The 19,345-nt window shown below is 40.1% G+C and overlaps 1 protein-coding gene across 2 annotated transcripts; it reads right to left on the reverse strand.

The window, feature by feature from the left end:
• Positions 1–507: 507 nt before the first annotated feature.
• On the reverse strand, positions 508–19,179 carry espl1 (extra spindle pole bodies like 1, separase). 2 transcript variants are annotated; one of them, XM_085406450.1, is made up of 32 exons: positions 19,012–19,179; positions 18,780–18,868; positions 18,314–18,616; positions 17,467–18,219; positions 17,255–17,356; positions 16,206–16,317; positions 15,794–15,921; positions 15,380–15,573; positions 15,001–15,243; positions 14,692–14,836; positions 14,031–14,190; positions 13,787–13,926; positions 13,255–13,389; positions 13,054–13,167; positions 12,753–12,927; positions 12,488–12,625; positions 12,242–12,398; positions 11,939–12,048; positions 10,572–11,716; positions 10,096–10,477; positions 9,478–9,609; positions 7,798–8,011; positions 7,517–7,710; positions 7,194–7,321; positions 6,530–6,652; positions 6,196–6,345; positions 5,932–6,099; positions 5,674–5,778; positions 5,360–5,475; positions 5,193–5,276; positions 4,030–4,194; positions 508–1,431 (listed from the first exon to the last, which is right to left on the reverse strand). In XM_085406450.1, the coding sequence occupies exons 2-32, from the start codon at positions 18,858–18,860 to the stop codon at positions 1,230–1,232; spliced, it is 6,498 nt and encodes a 2,165-aa protein (XP_085262576.1). In that variant the 5' UTR covers positions 18,861–18,868; positions 19,012–19,179; the 3' UTR covers positions 508–1,229. The 2 variants fall into 2 exon arrangements, with proteins under 2 accessions (XP_085262576.1, XP_085262575.1); XM_085406449.1 differs by having other exon boundaries at positions 509–1,431; positions 10,084–10,477.
• Positions 19,180–19,345: the final 166 nt, after the last annotated feature.

Genomic DNA, 19,345 nt, shown 5'->3' on the forward strand with positions numbered 1-19,345 from the left:
TCTCCCCCCCCAAGCTCCATAGACTACGATGACCTGGTTGACTGAGAACCTTCACAGACAATCGAAGATGTAGTTTTCAGTGGGAGAGATCAGGATTTAGTAATGAGTACACAGAGGGAATAGCAGTTTGATGAGGTAAAGCTGAGATGGTTTAGACCTGCGAAAAGGGGAGATGGCAGATGTATCAGACAAAGGATCTTGAAGATGGAACTGCCAAGCAGCAGGAGAAGAGAAAGACAACAGAAAATATTCATGGATGTAGTTAAGGATGGTATGCAGAGGGTTTGTGTGACAGGGGATTCCTGGGATAGAGTGTGATGCAGGCAGATGATCTGCTTTCAATCTGCTCAGGCCAAAAGAAGAAGAAAAATATTGCTGGATATAGGCCCTATATAAAATTTATTTTTTGTGCTTGTGACAAAATAAAACTAAAACTGCAAGAGCACCCAGAAAGTGTGGACATCCACCAACTGCTGTTAAAAAATAATTTATTCCAAAGAAATAACACCATGCATGCCCCATGGGTGCAAAGTTCAAAACAGTGACTAGAAAAACATTCAGCAGTGATACGAGAAGATGGGCTATGGGGGGCTCCTTTCTGAAGACATTTTTCGTGTCAAACACTTTTATACCGTTACTCTTCTTTTTTTGTATTGGTTTAAGGTAGAGAGCTTTATGTAAATATGTCAGGTACCACAGGCACCAGGTTCAATGTACACTCATTGGCCACTTTATTAAATAAACATTGCTAGTACTGGGTTGGACCCTCTTTTTCCTTCAGAACTGCCTTCATTCTGCGTGGCATAGATTCAACAAGGTGCTGGAAACATTCCTCAGAAATGTTATTCCATTTAAATATGAACGAATCACAGAGTTGCTGCAGATTTGTCTGCTGCACATCCATCATACCAATCTCCTGGTCAACCAACTCCCAGAGATTGAGATCTGATAATTGTGGAGACAGATCTGGGCTTCATTTCTTTACATAATTAACAGGGCACCGACAGATTGTGGGTGAAAAAAACATTTATTATATTTTAAAAAGGAGTTCATTCTATACATTAATGATGAATTAAAAAAAATAAAATAAAATCCTAAGTTATTTAAAACATATTGACACACACAAAAAAAGATAATCAAAACAATGGTTATATAACATTTTTTTATAATGTTATACTCAAAATGCATTTATAAAAAAAAAAAAAAAAAAAAAAACCCTCAGTGGCTCCCTATGATAAGTGCACTGGCAGCCCGTATACCACGGGCGCAGAGCCTATCAGATATTTCAAGTGAGTGGCCTGCCGAGACGACCCCATGAAGTCGAGGAGTGGTGCCCCGGAGCCAGCAGAAAACCACGACTCTAACAAGGCCTTGGTGAAGCGATCAATATCCCGATCTGTGACATCCCAGAGATTTCCCAAGATGAATGGGCTAAAACAAGCAAAAAAAAAAAAAAAAAAAAAAAAAAAATCAAAAGGATGATGACCATAAGACATGTTACAAACTAGATACTCTACAGCATAGGTGTCGAACTCTGGCCTGCGGGCCAAATTTGGCCCGCAGCCTACTTACATTTGGCCCGCGAAGCCATACCAAATTACTATCAGAGCTGGCCTACTGGTATTATACAGCTAATATATATATATTGTTTAGTATAAAGCTTTGCTTGTTCCATATTCAGTTTTTCAGCAAACGTGTTTGAGTCCATAAGAAAAGATTCATTCTTATATCTGGAGGAATAAATATATTTCAATAAATATTAACGTTAGCCCGCGACTTTGTTCCAGTTTGAATTTTGGCCCACTGTGTATTTGAGTTTGACACCCCTGCTCTACAGGATGGGCCATTTATATGGATACACTGTAATAAAATGGGAATGGTTGGTGATATTAAAGTCCTGTTTGTGGCACATTAGTATATGTGAGGGGGCAAACTCCTCAAGATGGGTGGTGACCATGGTGGCCATTTAGAAGTCGGCCATCTTGGATACAACTTTTGAATTTTTCCCCAATAGGAAGAGGGCCATGTGACACATCAAACTTATTGGTAATGTCACAAGAAAAAACAATGGTGTGCTTGGTTTCAACGTAACTTTATTTTTTCATGAGTTATTTACAAGTTTCTCTTTGTTCACAGCCATTGACATGTCGAAGAGGTTAACACGTGAGGAGCGGATCGAAATTGTGTTGATATCTGGTGAACGCAGTAACCGGGTCATTGCAGCAGATTTCAATGCAAGACGCCCTACGAGACCACCCATCTCCCATGCTACAGTCAGCAAACTGCTCGCTAACTTTCATGTCACTGGAGAGTGGCATTAGTCGAACATCCCTTCGGTGGATATTAGCTACTCACAAATGGCACCCTTACAAACTCCAGCTGCTGCAGCATCTCACCGAGGATGACCCAGATTGGCACACAGAATTTGCAGAATGGGCAAAACAAAAATTGGAACAGGACCCTCAGTTCACGCAGAAGATTTTGTTCAGTGATGAGGCAAACTTTAACGTGAATGGTGAAGTTAAACAAAACCACCGCTATTGGTCTGACACTAACCCACATTGGATGGATCCCTCCAAGACTGTTGGAACAACAAAAGTGATGGTTTGCTGTGGTATATGGGGTACAACGATAGTGGGTCCATTCTTCATCCATGGAAACCTCAAGGCCACTGGATATTTGAAATTGCTACATGATGATGTGTTTCCCTCTTTATGCACTGAAGCTGGCAGGTTCCCTGAGTTTTTCCAGAAGATGGTGCACCACCACATTATGGGTGCCAGGTCCGAGCATTCCTAGATGAGCAGTTTCCTGGAAAGTGGATTGGTCGTCGTGGGCCAGTTGAATGGCCCCCAAGGTCTCCCGATCTGACCCCCTTAGACTTTTATCTTTGGGGTCATCTGAAGGCAATTGTCTATAGTGTGAAGATACGAGATGTACAGCACCTGAAACTACGGATACCGGATGCCTGTGCTGGCATTTCTCCTGCGGTGTTGCTATCAGTGTGTGAAGAGTGGGAGAAGTATAAATGGATTAACTTGTTATGTGAAGCCAAAGCAAGCAGCTGAGAAGGAACTGCAGTCAAAATAGATTTTGATTGAAACAAGATATTTTACCTGTATTTATAAAAACAAATGTACATCCATTAGATTCTATTTTTTAGATTTAGGGACCACTGTTCTTTATTAAAATGATTTCTGTCAGTTTACAAAATAAGCCTTGTATTGCCTTAAAATTATCCCTTAAATAAAGTCAGTATGCAGTTTTCTGACAAACTTGAACAGTTCACTGGATATAAGTGACTCAATTTGACTCTCAGACACAACTGTGTTTGTTTATGTAATTACTGTATATAAAAAAAACAAAACAACCTATTGTTTATATTCACATTCACAATGGGCAGCACATTGAACACATTTTATAAGTGGTCATAAACTTGTAAATAACTCATGAAAGAATAAAGTTACGTTGAAACCAAGCACACCATTGTTTTTCTTGTGACATTACCAATAAGTTTGATGTGTCACATGGCCCTCTTCCTATTGAAAAAACAAAAGTTGTATCCAAGATGGCCGACTTCTAAATGGCCACCATGGTCACCACCCATCTTGAGGAGTTTGCCCCCTCACATATACTAATGTGCCACAAACAGGACTTTAATGTCACCAACCATTCCCGTTTTATTACGGTGTATCCATATAAATGGCCCACCCTGTACATAAGATTCCCAAATATTCCTTCTGTTAACAACAGTTTGTTTCAAAAAAATTGCAATTAAATCTGCAACAGCAGTATTAAAAAAATATATTATTTATGTTTATTTTTCTTTATTTAAATTTTTGTTTTTAGGTTGTAATCATAAGTACTTTGTAGTGCACAAGTTAAAAATAAATGCATACAATGAAAAGGTTTCACATCAGCTATTATAACTTGCTTCAGCCATCAAAAGGAAATGCTGTGCATTTCATATGATCACGTTATCCAGTTTTCATTCAGCTGCACATGAATGAAAATGCAAAAATATCTTACCAGCCTGCTATGATGTAATTTAGCACAATGCCATTTCCTTCCTGCTGCCCCCGGACAGCCAGGGCTCCGCTGCTGCAGCCAAACAGCAGAGATGCTGCCCTCAGCGGCCGTTTGAGAACAGCCTGGCTGTCCAGGAATCGGGCTCCTGCTCCATGGCCCACATAACTAAAATCATGGAGAGATAGATTAAAAAAAGTGAAACTCGCAAAACGAACAGAAAGAAAAAAATAAAAATAAAAAAAATAAAATAGAAATACAAGGTAAAAAAAGATGGATGGAAATCTGTTGACAGAACTGAATGTTATGAAAAACAAGCCCTAATTATGTAAAATAGAATGACTATTATATGTTTGACAAAGAGAAAGTTTTATTTTTGATTAAGAAATCAGTCCCAGTGTGAACCATCTACAGTAAAGCTCAGGGTCACCATCCAGACACCTTCACTTTCTGCACACTGCCCCTTACTTATCTCCAGAAGGCCCTCAAAGTAGCACATTAAGCTTTGGGTCTTTTTGTACACATCTCTACATAGGGCTGTTCGATATAATGATATATATCGGATGACGATATAAAAACGTCTATCGTTTCATTTTACGCTATCGTTTGTTTCGTGGTGTCGCAAAATAAAACAATATTTTTTTCATCGTTCTGATGGTCACTGTAGTGGCTATATTAATTTCTTAAAGTTCTCTCTTTCTCTTATATTTAATATAACCACACTACAGACGGACAAGCGCCTGTTTTTACGGGTTGTCGTTAGCAACAACGATGGTAAAACCAGACTTGTCCTCAAGCTACTCCAACAAGACCGTGGCTGAATTATTTTTACTAATAGAAAAACTTTCACCCCAACCTCTTTCCTTTAAGCCCTGACAGGTACACCAATAGCATGATGCTGCCAAGATGAGAGTATTACCCAAGTGATGAAGTGCCTTGGAGTCCGTCACAGTGCTTAGTGGTCTGCTTACAGAATTAATTTTTACAAGTATGTATATATATGTAGTTCATTCAGGTTGACATTATTGGTTTTAATGTGTTTTTAAGGGAGACCCTTTTTTTTTTTCTTTTTAAAGAATTTTAAAGTGAATCTTGAAGAGAGAAAAATGTTCAAACAAAGGGGTTTGAATCAGTAGTTAATTTTTACTTGAAAAACTGAAACTCACATGTAGACGTCTTTTGTAGAAACAGCTTCTTCTAGTCGGCCCAAGGCAGGTGCAACTCCACACACTCCTTCCCAGTCCGGTTTGCTTTAATGAGAATAGAAAACTGAACTGATGAAAAACATTTATGCATGGACTTGTGCTCAATTACTGATATGTTTCAGTCTCACCTGCAAAACCAGTCTTTGAAACGCTCCTGGGAGTTTCCTAAATTGTCATCAGGATCGAGCACATAAAACACTTTCTTTGCATCCACACCACGCCTCAAAATAGACTCGGAGTCAGTCTAAAAGAATGATTGAAATAATGATAACATTGCGACTATTGAAATCAACTATTTCATTAGCAATACAGACACTTTGCATTAATCCTTGACAGCATGGGAATGTCTTTATTAGCATTGCAGTTAATGAGAGGTGTGAATGTTAAACGCCTTAACATACATGTATGAGTCCTACCTGACAGTTATAGAGCTTAATCATACCTCTTTTTGAATGCTCAGTCCAAGCAGCGAGTGCAGAGAAGGCATCCGACTTACAGAGCTAGACTTTAAGACGGGAATGCTCTCCCATGGCAACTTCTGAAGGTACTGCAGCAAAAAGCACAAAAGCTGATAAGCAGCAAATACTTTGTCTTCTCACAAGTGATACAATGGAGTGATGCTTTTCAACTTGTAGTGACACACATGCCTGCATTAGCTATAAAAGTGAATTCAGTATTTCACAGAGATGATGAAACCAACCTTGTCAAGGATTAGAACCACATGATTTCGGGGCTCATCCCTCTGTAAGAGCTGGGACACAGCAGTGTGAAGAAGCTGATCACACTCAGTGTCCCACTGTGGAGAAACTCCTAGAGTGAATCTTTTCAAATCGTCTTCAGATAGCACAGGAGATGCAGAAAGCAGAACCTAAGACAAGTCAGAGGCATTAGTGGTCAGAATAATCGATTAACCTGATGTTAAAGATCCATGGAAATGAAACAAAAACAAACAAAAAAACACCACCTTCAACATCTCTTCTTGCACTGGCACCCCCCTTGCAGATAATGCCTTGTAAAGGTGTTGGGTCTGTTTGGAAAGCTCAGCATCCAGTGAAAGGGGTAGAAGGAAGGTTCTCCAGCATCCAAGCAACTTCTCCATGTCCTTCAAGAGTTGCTGAAGGTGAGATAGCAAAATGTTTTCACTTTAAAAGAACGCTCTAAAACAGCAATTCACATTGCTCATAGAAATTTTGTTTCTATGACACTTTTTGGTCTAAATGACTGTTTAACAAAATCAAAGTAGGTGAATAATGCAGGCACTATGAAGTCCAGCAACGTCATTTATCTGTAATACTGACCTCAACTCGAGAGTCGAGAGTCCTGCGGCCCTCCCACCACTTGGCTTTCTCAGACACACAGCTCACAACCTTCTGCTCGACCAGAATGCTATCCATCTCCTGGACTAACTGGCTAATGGGATGCTGCACAACAGAAAGTCAAAGTTAGTCATTGTCTGTTAAAAATATGATTTAAAGGTCTTATAAACAAAGCTGGACAAAGCACTGGGGCTGCTGCTGTTGAGTGTCACGACTGAGGCATGAAGTCACAGAACCAAACAAAGTATTTAAATTCAGGCGTCAGATTATGACAGTAATAAAATTCCCTTACTTGATTGTTTCTAGATTTAAGCTCCCTAGTAGATGCACCTGTGCTATGAATTTGAAAATCCTAGGTGACTTCTTTCTTAAGCTATTGCATTCACAAGACTTTCAGAAAACTTGACCTCTGACGTTGACGAGACAAAGTTGTCTGAGATTTTTAATAGATACACTTATGGTATAAAAATCTTACGTCTCCTTGTTCATGTTATCGTGTTCACAAAGTTGGGTGGTAATACCCCACCAGTCTTTTTATGGCTGAGAGGTAAAAACTATGTTAGTTTACATTTTCATTTTGCATTAATTGTAAATGTATTTGCTTTGAAGGAAGAAAATAGATCAACAGTCTGCTGAAAACCTTCACCTTTTGTTTAGATGTGTCAATATAAACTGTGACAGGAGCAGAACTTTTCTCCAGACGTGTCAGCATGATGCTGTTGCTCATTTCTCCTGGTTTGACTCCCATTACAGACATGACACATGCAGTCACTCCTAAAACAGAAAGTATAGACAGAGAAACTGTCAAATGATGTTATTTAGGTCACATTGATAATGCAAACTCTGCTTTTACTTAGCTTAGCCTTTCAAATGCTAAAGATTCTGACATAGTTGGGCTATGGATGCTAAAATAGAAGACGCTCACTGCTGTCAGGGTAGCAAGAGAAATCAAAGAAAGTATTATTCTACCTGAAGGAAGGTGCTGGATTTGTTGGATAAACTCTTGGCCGTGGGTCTCTGGAAAAGTCGAGGGGTCAGCTGTTGGGAATAAAAAGATGTTCTCCATCTGAGCCAGCCTCTGTTCACACACAGTCTGAGTGAGCTCATTCAGACTCAGAGTATGCATCTTGTCCTCCAGCTCACTGGAAGCCTTTTTCAGCTTTCTATTACAATAGAAATGACGGGTGTCAGAAAATAGAATGTCATGAGTGGAAAATCATAAATTGACACTTCATATTACAGGTGCTTACTTGAGACAACTGGCTATATGCCTGATTGTGCGATGCCGACTTGTGATGCCCACAGAATGGCTATGTAGCATTGCTGTGGTTATAGAGTTTTGCTGTCCCGTGGTCAAGGCCAAAAGAGCACACAGGGTCGGATAAAGAGTGGGAGGGGGGAAGTGCTGAAGAGTCAACCACGCTGAACGGAGCAATGACTGAACATCCTCCAAAGTGAGATTGTCTGAAAAAAAGATGTTAAGGATGAAACTTCATTAGGGACTCCACATCTAATATATTACTTCCATGTTTATTTTTCTATTGTTGTGGCCCTTTTTTGACACTTTGGATCAGATAATTACATTTTAAAACTTAAAAACAGTGTTAACATACAAATCTGGTTTACAGTCGTGGTATAGGGCTGCTCGATTATGGCAAAAATGATAATCACGATTATTTTCACTGAAATTGAGATCACGATTATTTGACGATATTTATTTAACCCTTTAAGACCTACTATAGAACCAAGTCCACCAGAGCTTATATTATTTTTTTTTTACATGCTGTAGTGCCATTTGTGGGAGCATTTCAAGTTGCTATACATCAATACAACTGTTATAGCCCATATTTTAATAATATGTATGCATTAAGTCCATAGTAATTACATAAATTGCAAAAAAGTGCAATAAACTACAAAAAAAATTGAAAATCGCTTTTGTTTTGTTTACATATATTTCTACTTGGAGAAATTTAAGAGGTTTATCCCTCAAAACTTTAAATACAATAAAGTTGCAAAAAATAGTTTACAACAACAGGAAATTTATTTTGAGTGTCTTCATAGTTTTATTTTGGAGATACAGCAATTTTTATATACTGCAGGAAAAACAAAAAACAATCCTATGATGCAAATTTGCAAAGAAAACAGCATGTGCATCATTTCACTGTGGGAAGTGTTAGGAACAGCTGATAGGAACGGCAAAGCGTGTTTCTGGAATATTATGTTTTTGTTCCTGCAAGCGCTTTTTATGCAATTTTTGCAAAGCTTTATGTGGAACGAAACCGTGACCGAGGACAAGCTGATGGCATCAGATGTAAGTACAACTCCTCCGGTTTCATATGCAAAACAAATTATTGCGCTAGCTTACACGGTTCAGGTTCTACAGGGATTTAAAAATAGTTACGCAAAACGGAGCGTGCTGCTCTGACCAGCTTTAAAGGGTTAACAATGACTTTAAAAAAATAATATAACATAGTGTGCAACACCACTGAAGTTTTTTTTTTTAAACTCTCTTTTCAACCAGCGGCAGTCACTCTCCTCTCCAAATAACTTCTGCTTAGCTTTCAGAGCTTCCCTCGGGTCCTCTTAATCAGCGGTCTCCAACCTTTTTTGCGCCACGGACCGGTTTATGCCCAACAATATTTTCACGGACCGGCCTTTAAGGTGTCGCGGATAAATGAGGGAGGGGCTAATAATCGGCTCAGTCATTTTTAATGATCGTTGAAAGCCCAGATCGTAATCGTGATTAAAATTCGATTAATTGAGCAGCCCTATCGTGGTATCATAGCCCTTGTTTTACTTTATAAAGCAACCCTTCCTTTATAGTACTTGAACTCATTTTACATTGGGTGCCAGCAAAAGGAAAACAATCATAAGATACAAGTATAAAATCCAGTCCATTATTAATACTGCATCATCTGATATTGGCTCACCTGGCCTGCTGTCTGCATGAGAGAGGTGGATTTGTGCATTCTCTCTCAGATGACCTCTGCTTCTGAGAACCAACAGCTCATCTCTCTCCAGATTACCGCACATATCCCTCCGCAGCACCTCAAAATCCACGTCTGGAGAAACAGTCAAGATATTCTGTTAGAGACTATAGTGACCACTATCCTTCTCTCACCCCAACCGGTCGCAGCAGATGGCCGCCCCTCCCTGAGCCTGGTTCTGCCGGAGGTTTCTTCCTGTTAAAAGGGAGTTTTTCCTTCCCACTGTCGCCAAAGTGCTTGCTCATAGGGGGTCATATGATTGTTGGGTTTTTCTCTGTATCTATGAAGCGCCTTGAGGCGACTTTTGTTGTGATTTGGCGCTATATAAATAAAATTGAATTGAATTGAATTATCGATATTTGTATTTGCTTGCGGATATTTGTTCCTCAAGTAAATGTTGTGAAAACTACAACTACGCACTTTACTGACAAGGGAGTTAGGGAGAAACTTCTCTGTAATCTGAATTCACTGATGTAATTTAAAAACAAAACAGCAATACATGTGAATGACTGACATGTAGATGTTCCAAAATGTGCACAAAATACATACTGTTATCTTTACTTGCAGCTGAATTGTCCTCAGCATCTGATGTCCTAAGTTGTTCAATGCTCATGTCCAGAATTTCTGGAGTTTCCTCCTCAATGGTCCTCATTGTGTCTGGTTCCTCCACAGCAGCTGCGGAAACTTGTTTTCTGGTTCTTCTTGTTGAACCAGGCCGACAGACCAATGTCTCGTCCTCAGAAGAAGCAGCACGAGGGACCACGGTGCTTTTTTTTCCTCTAACCTGCCTCTTGGGGGGAACCTTCTCTGCAGGTGCATCTGGGGTTGTTTTGGTATTGTGGCCAGCTCTCCTAGCAGTTGTTCGTGTCTTAGAGGCTTCAGCTTTTACTTTGGGCTCTGCCTGCGCATTAGCCTCTGAGTCGCTTTCATCACTAAATTCCACCTATAATTAAAATTTAAAGACATTTTTCTTATTTTTGCATAAAATTGGAGTGCACATCATGAAATAATAAAATCTCACATCATTAGATGCTTACCTTGAAACGGGATTTCTTTGTTCGTTTAGGAGCAGCAGGCACAGGCTGAGCTTTGCCTTGAACTGGAGACAACTCTTCATACACATGAAACTGTAGCTTAGGAGCAGTCCTTGATGGTTTCTGCACTGAAGCAGGGCATCTTACCATCTGTACAGGAGTAAGGGCCAAAGTAGGTACCGCTGTGTTGAAGTCATAAGAGCTGAGCTCTTTAACAAAAGGATAAGACTTTACAGTTACTGGTGTGATAGGAACCTGACTCTTTTCTTTGGTTGAGGAGCTTGTGACTTGAATCTTAGGTTTGACAGACCTGGTCTTCTTTGCCTCCTTTTTTGGATCAGCAGTAACTGAGTTTTTAATGACGTCTTTAGATTTTTTCAGTACAGATGCAGGAGGATCATTTTTCTGTTCTGATTTCAGGTCTTTGCCCTCTTTCGGCATATTCCAAGTCCAAGCTTTTGAGAAGAGCTCCTCAGGAGTGCATTCGTTTTTGGCAGCCAAGCTTATCAGGGATGCAATGGCTTTGGCTGTCATTAGGCCTGCTCTCACAGGCCTTAGCATTGGAGAAGGTGTAGACTCAACAAAAGCTAACCCAGCTTCCAGTATTTTCCATATAGCACAGACCTTGGTAAGGCTCGGATCTACCCCAGACAAAGCCATGTGCAGATAAACACGGCCAACTATATCCTGCATTAGGGAGGGTTTAGAAATATGCTTGCCAGTATTGTACAGAGGGAAGAGTTTAGCCAATTTTACTCCAAGTTTGGCAGTAACAGTCTTAGAGCGGGATAATGTTGCCCATTGAAGTTTGGAGCTGACACTGGTGTCATTCGGATCCAGCTGAAGAAGCAGATCAGCTTGTGCAGCTGCCCAGCGAGCAGTGGCACGACCTAGACAGGGTTCAGAGCAGCAAGGGCACTGACATTCAGGTTCATGGGTCAGTGACGACAGCCAGCGGTGAGGCAGGGCTTTGAGAGGTGGAGAGCCGGACAGATCCTTCACTATAGGCTCTTTGGAGGTCCACCTGGTGCTCAAGATGTCCTTGAGATCATCCTCTATGGTTGGAAGAGGAGACTGAGGTCTCTGGACAGGACGACCTTTCCTTGGCTTGATTTTCACTTCAGCCCTCTGCACCTGATCAGAAAAGTCTTTGGGAAAACAAAAGAAAAAAAAAAAGTTACAAAACAACAACCTTGCAACATATTTTATAATTTCACGTGGCCTCTGGTAAGTCCAGTCTCATTGTCTATTGTGACTCAATAACATGAAAAGCAACATTTCAGTTGTGATCATATCATTACCTTTTATTGGAAGTCAACACTATTAAACTAACATCTGGCCCCATGTGTTGGAGCTATACATTTACAGACCTGTGGAGCGCTCCAGAAGGTTTCTGACGATGTCCAAATCAGTTCTACTTTCATCTTTTTCTCCCTGCATCAGCTCCAACTCTGCTTTCATCACCAGCAACTCGGAACATCTACAAAACAAACAACAAAATAAAACACTGTTAACAGGAATTCATAATTTACTGTGCTCAGTGTAAAAAAACCCCAAAACAAGCCACAATAAAAATGTCACTTCAATACATTAACATCACCAATGTAGAAAGCATATAGACAAATATCTCATAAAAACTGCATTTTAACTCACTAAGATGTACATGTACATACTGGCTGAGTGTTTGAAGTTTTATGGCCAGTTTCAAGGCTTCTAGACACTGTAGTCTGGCGTCATTAATGGCCCCGCAGTCGCTCCTCACAGACACCATCTTCTTAGAACAGTTTAGCAGTTCTGCAAGCAGCTGCCACTTAAGTGCCAGGTTATCTCCTGCTCATAGGGGATAAGAAGGGAATAGGAAGACAGTTACAAGAGGCAAAACAAGCACCAATGACTTTCAGAATGAGGGACAAACATACCCTGGTTGATGAAAACCACGTTTGTGCTACTGTTGCTGCTGGTGGTAGTCCCATAGAGGCCCTTTCCTACCAAAGTAACCAGAAGGCTGCAAAGAAGCTTTAGGCTCTCGTACAGGGCACCATCTGAAGTACTTATACCTAAGAGATACATACACATGCATACATACATACTATAGGTGAAAACTTCTTTGCCATATTTTAACAATGCAAAATTAAAAACACACAAGGCCATCTGGCTCAAGAAAGAGTTGCAAGTGCTTCTAACCTTGGTCCATTATAAGATTTTTCTGAACTTGGGGAAGCAGAGCTGCATCTATGCTCAAAAAAGAAGCGCATGTTTGCAGAGTCCGTGCACGCAGCAAGTACCAGCTTTTTGACTGTTTCTGCTGCTGCTTTAGTTCCTTCAGCACTTCAATAAGGCAGCGAAGTCCACAGTCAATCTGAAATGGGAGCAAACGCAAGAAGGGCAATTAAAAGACAAAATCCCGCCAACAATGATAACTTGCAAGAATAATATGTTTTAGGAAAATCAAAATCAGTGGATTAATGTGAAGAATGCTACATACCTGCCCATTGTTGTAATGGCACTGAGCTTTCACCAGGATTGCCAGTAAGGACAAGGATGAAGATCCCTCTGCTGTGTTACTTGGGAGAACTGATTCCACTTGGTCTAGCTGTGTCTAAAAACAATATGGCGCATTTGGATATTGCCTCTTATTAAACAAAAGCATATAAAGTAAGAAAGGTTACTAAACGGCATGCATTACCTGCGCCAGTTCTGTGGAGCCCAAATCAAGAAGAATACTGGCTGAATGAATGAGCGAGCTGGCACAGGCCTCGTTATCAGCCAGTTTCCTTGAGAAGTCCGTCAAAATCTGGAGAGCCTTCAAAGCCTGGAGAGGCTAAACAACAGAAAACAAAACAGTTACAAGAAATCTCTCTGGCCATACACTTATTCTGGTAAAGTTTGATATCATAACTATTTAACATAATTATTATTTAACACACAAAAGGATTCAATCATGCCTTCTTTTTTTTTTTCTTCCTTTTTTCTTTTTTTAAGTGGATGGAATTGGTGTTTAGATAACTTGCTGGAAACAAAAACATGGTCAGTGAATATTCTTGCAACACAGCAAACATACCATTACAGTGCAGCTTCAAAAAAAAAAAAAAAAAAAAAAAACATGTTCAACCAATTAATTTTTCATTGGTTACCAAGTGGCAAAATGTGCTTCTAGAATGACTGATATTAGCAAAACGGAGCATAAAGAAAACATTTTACACATCCTGTGCTGTTACCTTTCCCATGAGTCTGAACAGTGATGCAGTCACACCAATGGAACGACACGTCTCTTTTGGCTCTCTGACAGAAGGCAGGGTTTCACTCTGAAAAATAGTGGTCCAAATATCCAAAGCGCTTTCCAACGGCTGACACAACTCTGAAGACAAAAAAAACAAGGAGGACTGTAAATATCACACAAACATATCCAGTAACAAACAATCAGTTTAGATTTGACTGACGGGGGGAAAAAAAATTTCTTACTGTGCTCTGCAGTCAGGTTGAAATGCAGCCCTTCATAAACCGGAATACTGTCCTGTGTTTTCTGCTTGTCTTCATAATCAAAATCATTGTTTCCTATGGAACTGGTCACACACTGTGTCTGCTCACGCAGCTCTTTCCTTTTTCTGTCACTATCAATGGCCTGGTTAAAAAAAGAAAGAAAAAAAAAAACAAGCAACAATTAATCCAAACACAAACAAATAAGAAGTATCAAACTAACACCAGAAACATTATATAAAACGAGGAGGCAAGCTAATATGGCTGCTGTCCTTCTCTAAAGAGCCAATCGACTGCTGAACTGGGAAACAGCTTAGCCACTTATGTTCGTGAAACATATCATGAAACTGTGCACGTGCACATGCAGAGTATAAAGCTTTTAAAAAGTATTTCGGGACAAAGTCATCAGACTTTGATGTCTGGTCTTTACTGGACTCAACTGCTGATTCCATACACAGTTCCCTTAAAATTAAAATATATGTCTCTCTTCCCATTCATTTGAATAGGGACCTCTAAATAACCTCTCATGGCTTCCACTATGCAAACCGGACTTTACACTTTCAGTTTTACTCCTTCTCACACCTTTGTGCAAACAAACAACAGCAATCCACAAAAACAAGCAGATGATTGATGACACAGCGCTCACCTCCTGAAGGTTCTTCTCCAGAGTGCAGATGTAAAGCCATAGCAAAGCATGGGCTTTGTCATCCTTCAGTTTGTCTGCATTCTCTGGAGTCTCTGGTTCTTCATCAAGAAGTCGTAGAGCTTCGTGAATAAAATCCACTGCTGAGCTGTGTACACAAATAATATAACATAATGAGCACAGAGAAAACATTTACTTTCCATAGATGGTGATAACCAAAGTACACAGTTTGGTGGTACACTAAAGAATGTGTTTTGTCTCTCAAGGACCAGAGTTCATTAGAACTGGTGCAAAAAAAAAAAAAGTTCTTACCAGTCAGTCTGTTCACTGAAATCCTGGAAGCACACAACTTTGGCCATTTCACAGAGGTAAACAGCCCGCAGATGTATATGGGAACTCTCCTCGTGACAGATATCCAACAGATCACACAGAGTGTTGTACCGTTCCTGGGCTGTATCTCCTGGCATCTCCTTGTAAGCACTAAGCTCTTCCTCCAAAAGGCGCAACATTACATTCTCATCAGGTACATCAGGACCAAAACCGTCACGCAACGTCCTGCTCAAGAAATGGCCAACACAAAACAAGCATTTATCTTTTGTTAAATCAATATTCTACTCATTTAATATTGTTAGAAAAGACAAATCTAAGACAAGCATACAATAAAAGTCACTTCATTAGTCCTTGTTTGTACCTGAGCCTAATGTCTTCTTCAGAATTACACGCTGCATCAGTCTTTGTTTTCACCCACAGCGATACAGGTTCAGTCATGTGAGCAGTGATTTTGTCCCCCAAAGCCTTCAGCCACAGGATCACCCAGTCCAGAGCTCGATCATACTGCCCAGTCCGCCGTGAAGTTTGCACAGCCAGCATGAAGGGCCGGCTCAACTGATCACAAACCGTAAAAACAGACATTTTAAAGAAAGTACTGCAAATATTTAGCAAATATAATAAATTTCCCATACATTACGTTGGTTTCATTCGTAAACCAACTGCTGCAGTCTGCATACTAATGTTAGTCATAAACCCCCAAATTTTCCCCTAGCTGTGCCTCACTACAAAATATGACCAGAGATATAAGATTACACAATCATTAAAGAACACTTACCCTATCCACAGAGAGAGAGGCAGGGCAATTTTTGCACAGATCCCTGCAGAGGATTTCAACTAGGATAAAGGCTTTGTCATAGAGACGTCTGTTGTACAACCCACAAGCCAAGTTGCTCACAGCAATTACTAGAAGACACATGAACACAAAATGACAAATAAAAAAAGGCACAAAAACCCTGACCAAATAAACTGAACTATTTACCTCATGGTATTTCTTATTTGAGCTAGAGACAAAAGAAAGTCAACAAAACTTTCATGTAATTACATTCTTTAAAAGCAGTTTTGTTACCTGACGTTTCATTTATGCCAGTCAGGAAAAATCCTTCTATCTAAAGTATGGTATAATTTAAGGAACCCTTTCATATAATTTCATTTCAAGTGAACTGACAACATTAATAACAGAAAATCACCTGCTTTGATGACAAGGTTTTCACTAGACAGTTTATGCAGTTCTGTCATCATCAGTCCAGCTGTGGCTTGGCAGTAGAGCAGCACTCTTTCCAGTGTGTCACTGTCCTCCAGCTACGTACAACAAATCACAACCAACAGTTAAACCAAGTACAATCAGAACTGGGAAAAAACAAAACAAAACAAAACAAAACAAAAAAAACAAAACAAAACAACCACACAGAAATATATGATTTTTCAGTTTTGCCAACACCATCATCATCTACAGAAACACCTTTGACTGTATGTGCACAACTCAAACAGTAATAAACCAGAGCAATTCTATTATCTATAACAGTGGTTAACAAGCGGCTTTCTCTTTTTGAATTTGTTTACCAAAGCAAGAACTTTCCAAGTTCAGTTTAAGAGAAAATTAAAAAAAAAAAAAAAAAAAAAAAAAAAACCATTCTATATTTTTCCCTGGTCATCCATGCCCCTCCTGCAGTCGTTCTAATCCCCACAGCTCTAACTGCATACTGGTATAAGTATTGGCAGACAAAGGGCGACCGTGGCTCAGGGGGTTGGGAAGCGTATCTGTAACCGGAAGGTCGCCGGTTCGATCCCCGGGCTCTCTGTCTCGGTCGTTGTGTCCTTGGGCAAGACACTTTACCTTACTGCCTACTGGTGTTGGCCGATGGCGCGATATGGCAGCCTTGCTTCTGTCAGTCTGCCCCAGGGCAGCTGTGGCTACAACTGTAGCTTGCCTCCACCAGTGTGTGAATGTGAGAGTGAATGAATAATGGCATTGTAAAGCGCTTTGGGTGCCTTGAAAAGCGCTATATAAATCCAATCCATTATTTTTTTTTTTTTTCCTCTTTCTTCTTTGCTAAATTAAAAAACAAAATCAACAACAACAAAACAACAACAGTAAAAGAAGAAGAGCAAAAGAAAGTTATTAACAGCACAATGTAATTATAAGAGAAAATATCTAGTTGGGTCTTAGTTTTGTTACTTTCCTTGAAAAACATAATCAAAACAATGTTATGTTGTCACTCTACCCATCCCTACTTACCTCAGATGCAAGCATGCTCTCGTAGGCAAACTCAAAGCCTTTGTAAATACTGAAGCAAAGTGACTTCTGTAGTCTGCTGCACTCGGTCTGGCATGACAAGTTCTGAAAAAATAAATGTAATAATAATAATAATAAAAAAAGCACTTATAATCAGGAAAAAGTCAGTTTTTCCAAACTTCAACCTATTTTGACTCGTCAGAGGCAATGCTAACCTTGTTTAGTATCCTCATTACGCACTCTTGGTGTTCCTCAAAAAAAGAAAACAAAGCCAGTAGCACCGGTCCACTTAAACCCTTGTCATACCCACTGTCGACAGCCCACACAACAAAGCTGCACCCTTCCAGAAATGCATGACCTTCTCTGTCACCCAGGTTACCAGAGACTGATCTCACGGCCCTAGCACACTCTGTTAAAGCCTGGCGAGCCTCATCACCTGCTTTCACTGTTGAATGAATCATTACTCCCCATTTGGCAAGCACCACTGCTGTACACTGACAGCTAAGAAACTCTGAGGCCTTTCTCTCAATTTCACTCAGGAAGGAGGAGGCCAGCCTGTGGTGGCCAGCCTTACACAGCACCTTCAATATAATCAGCACCATTTCAGAAAGCACGTAAAAACGTGATGCTGCACGCTGCTTTGAGCCATCCCTGTCAGAGTCTTGATCACCAGTCCAACATGTGTTAAAAAGTGTGTTCATTTCCTGTAGAAGAATGGAGGTATCCTCCTTTGTCATCACTCCACAGCTACTCTCAAATTCAGTGATGATATCTTCAATGTATACGACAGCTTTAGGCAGAGATGGAGTTGCATTTTCAGTGTCCAAAAGCAAAAGAAAGCTCAAAGCCTGCATCTGGCAGCGCAGTCTGTCTTGAGGATTTAAGATTTTCTTGTCTTTGGCAGCAGATAGTCCGTTCCACAGCACGGAAAAACAGCTCCTCACAAGAACACAGTAGTCTTCTTCATCCTACAGAAAATACAAATCTTGTTAAATTATTAATTTTTCAACTCAATGTCAGACATACTTCACAAGACACTCTTGTAGAGAAAGCAACGCATACCTGTTGGGCTTTAGAAAGACGACTGTAAAGTAGTCCAGCTATGTGGCTGCACAGAGTGTGAACTTCTATGCTGCTTAGCTTTTTGACAATATGGAAAACAATCTTTTCCATGTATAAGGGGTTGCTCTGAGGCACAAGTGCTGCAAAGATGTCATAGCCATGAAGAGAAAGCTCCATCAGTTTCACCAACTGACCGATGTGCTCCAAGTCAAGGCCTCCAACTCCAAGTTGATGGTTACAAGCTCTGATGATCCGGTCACACAGTGTGCGACCCTGAAGCCCGGGCTTACCCTTTACATAATTCTGCAAAATAAAGACCATACATAAATAAATCCAGCTTTCAAATCGAGAACGTAGAGGCAATTAATAATGGATTAATATAGGTACATTAACAGCTTGCGTCAGACTAGCAATTTAACGTGAATTCTAAAGTTAATAGCATTCTTCTTAATAAACTGGTCCCAACCTCGAGTTCGTGGAATAAAAGTTCCGTTTCTCTCACGGAAGCAGTCCGCTTGATGTATTCGTCCACCTTTAAACACTTCATGACGACAGCTGTGGAAAACACGTTAGCCAAGCGTAAATAAAAGATAACTTAAACTTCAACACAGTGGCTAGCCTAGTTAGCGTTAGCAACAACGTCAATACACTATGACGCTATAACAGACTTTTAACCGAGAACAGTTACTGCGACTTACTTGAAGGTCGACGTCTTTAAAAATGTTTTTTGTGCGTACGGTAGATAAACAGGTTTTTAGCTGCCCGCAATAAGCAACATTTCCACAATAGCGTAATGTTGTTTTTAATAGTGTACGTTAAAAAAATTACTATCAATGTCCGCCGCTTTCCTCTCACAGAATTTACTCCCCCGCTCACTGTTTTTAAAAGATCGTTGAAGACCAATCCGACAAGACATCCGTTTTAGCCGGAAACAGAATGAATTATGGGTACCGTAGTTTTATTGAGTCTCACTGCATATAAATCGTACATTAGCCGGAAAAATGCAGAAATCACACTGAGAACTCATTGTCA

The sequence above is a fragment of the Rhamphochromis longiceps genome, linkage group LG5 (genome assembly GCF_057381845.1).
Source record: "Rhamphochromis longiceps isolate RC_006_pf linkage group LG5, R_longiceps_female_GT1.1, whole genome shotgun sequence".
Classification (NCBI taxonomy): Eukaryota; Metazoa; Chordata; class Actinopteri; order Cichliformes; family Cichlidae; genus Rhamphochromis; species Rhamphochromis longiceps.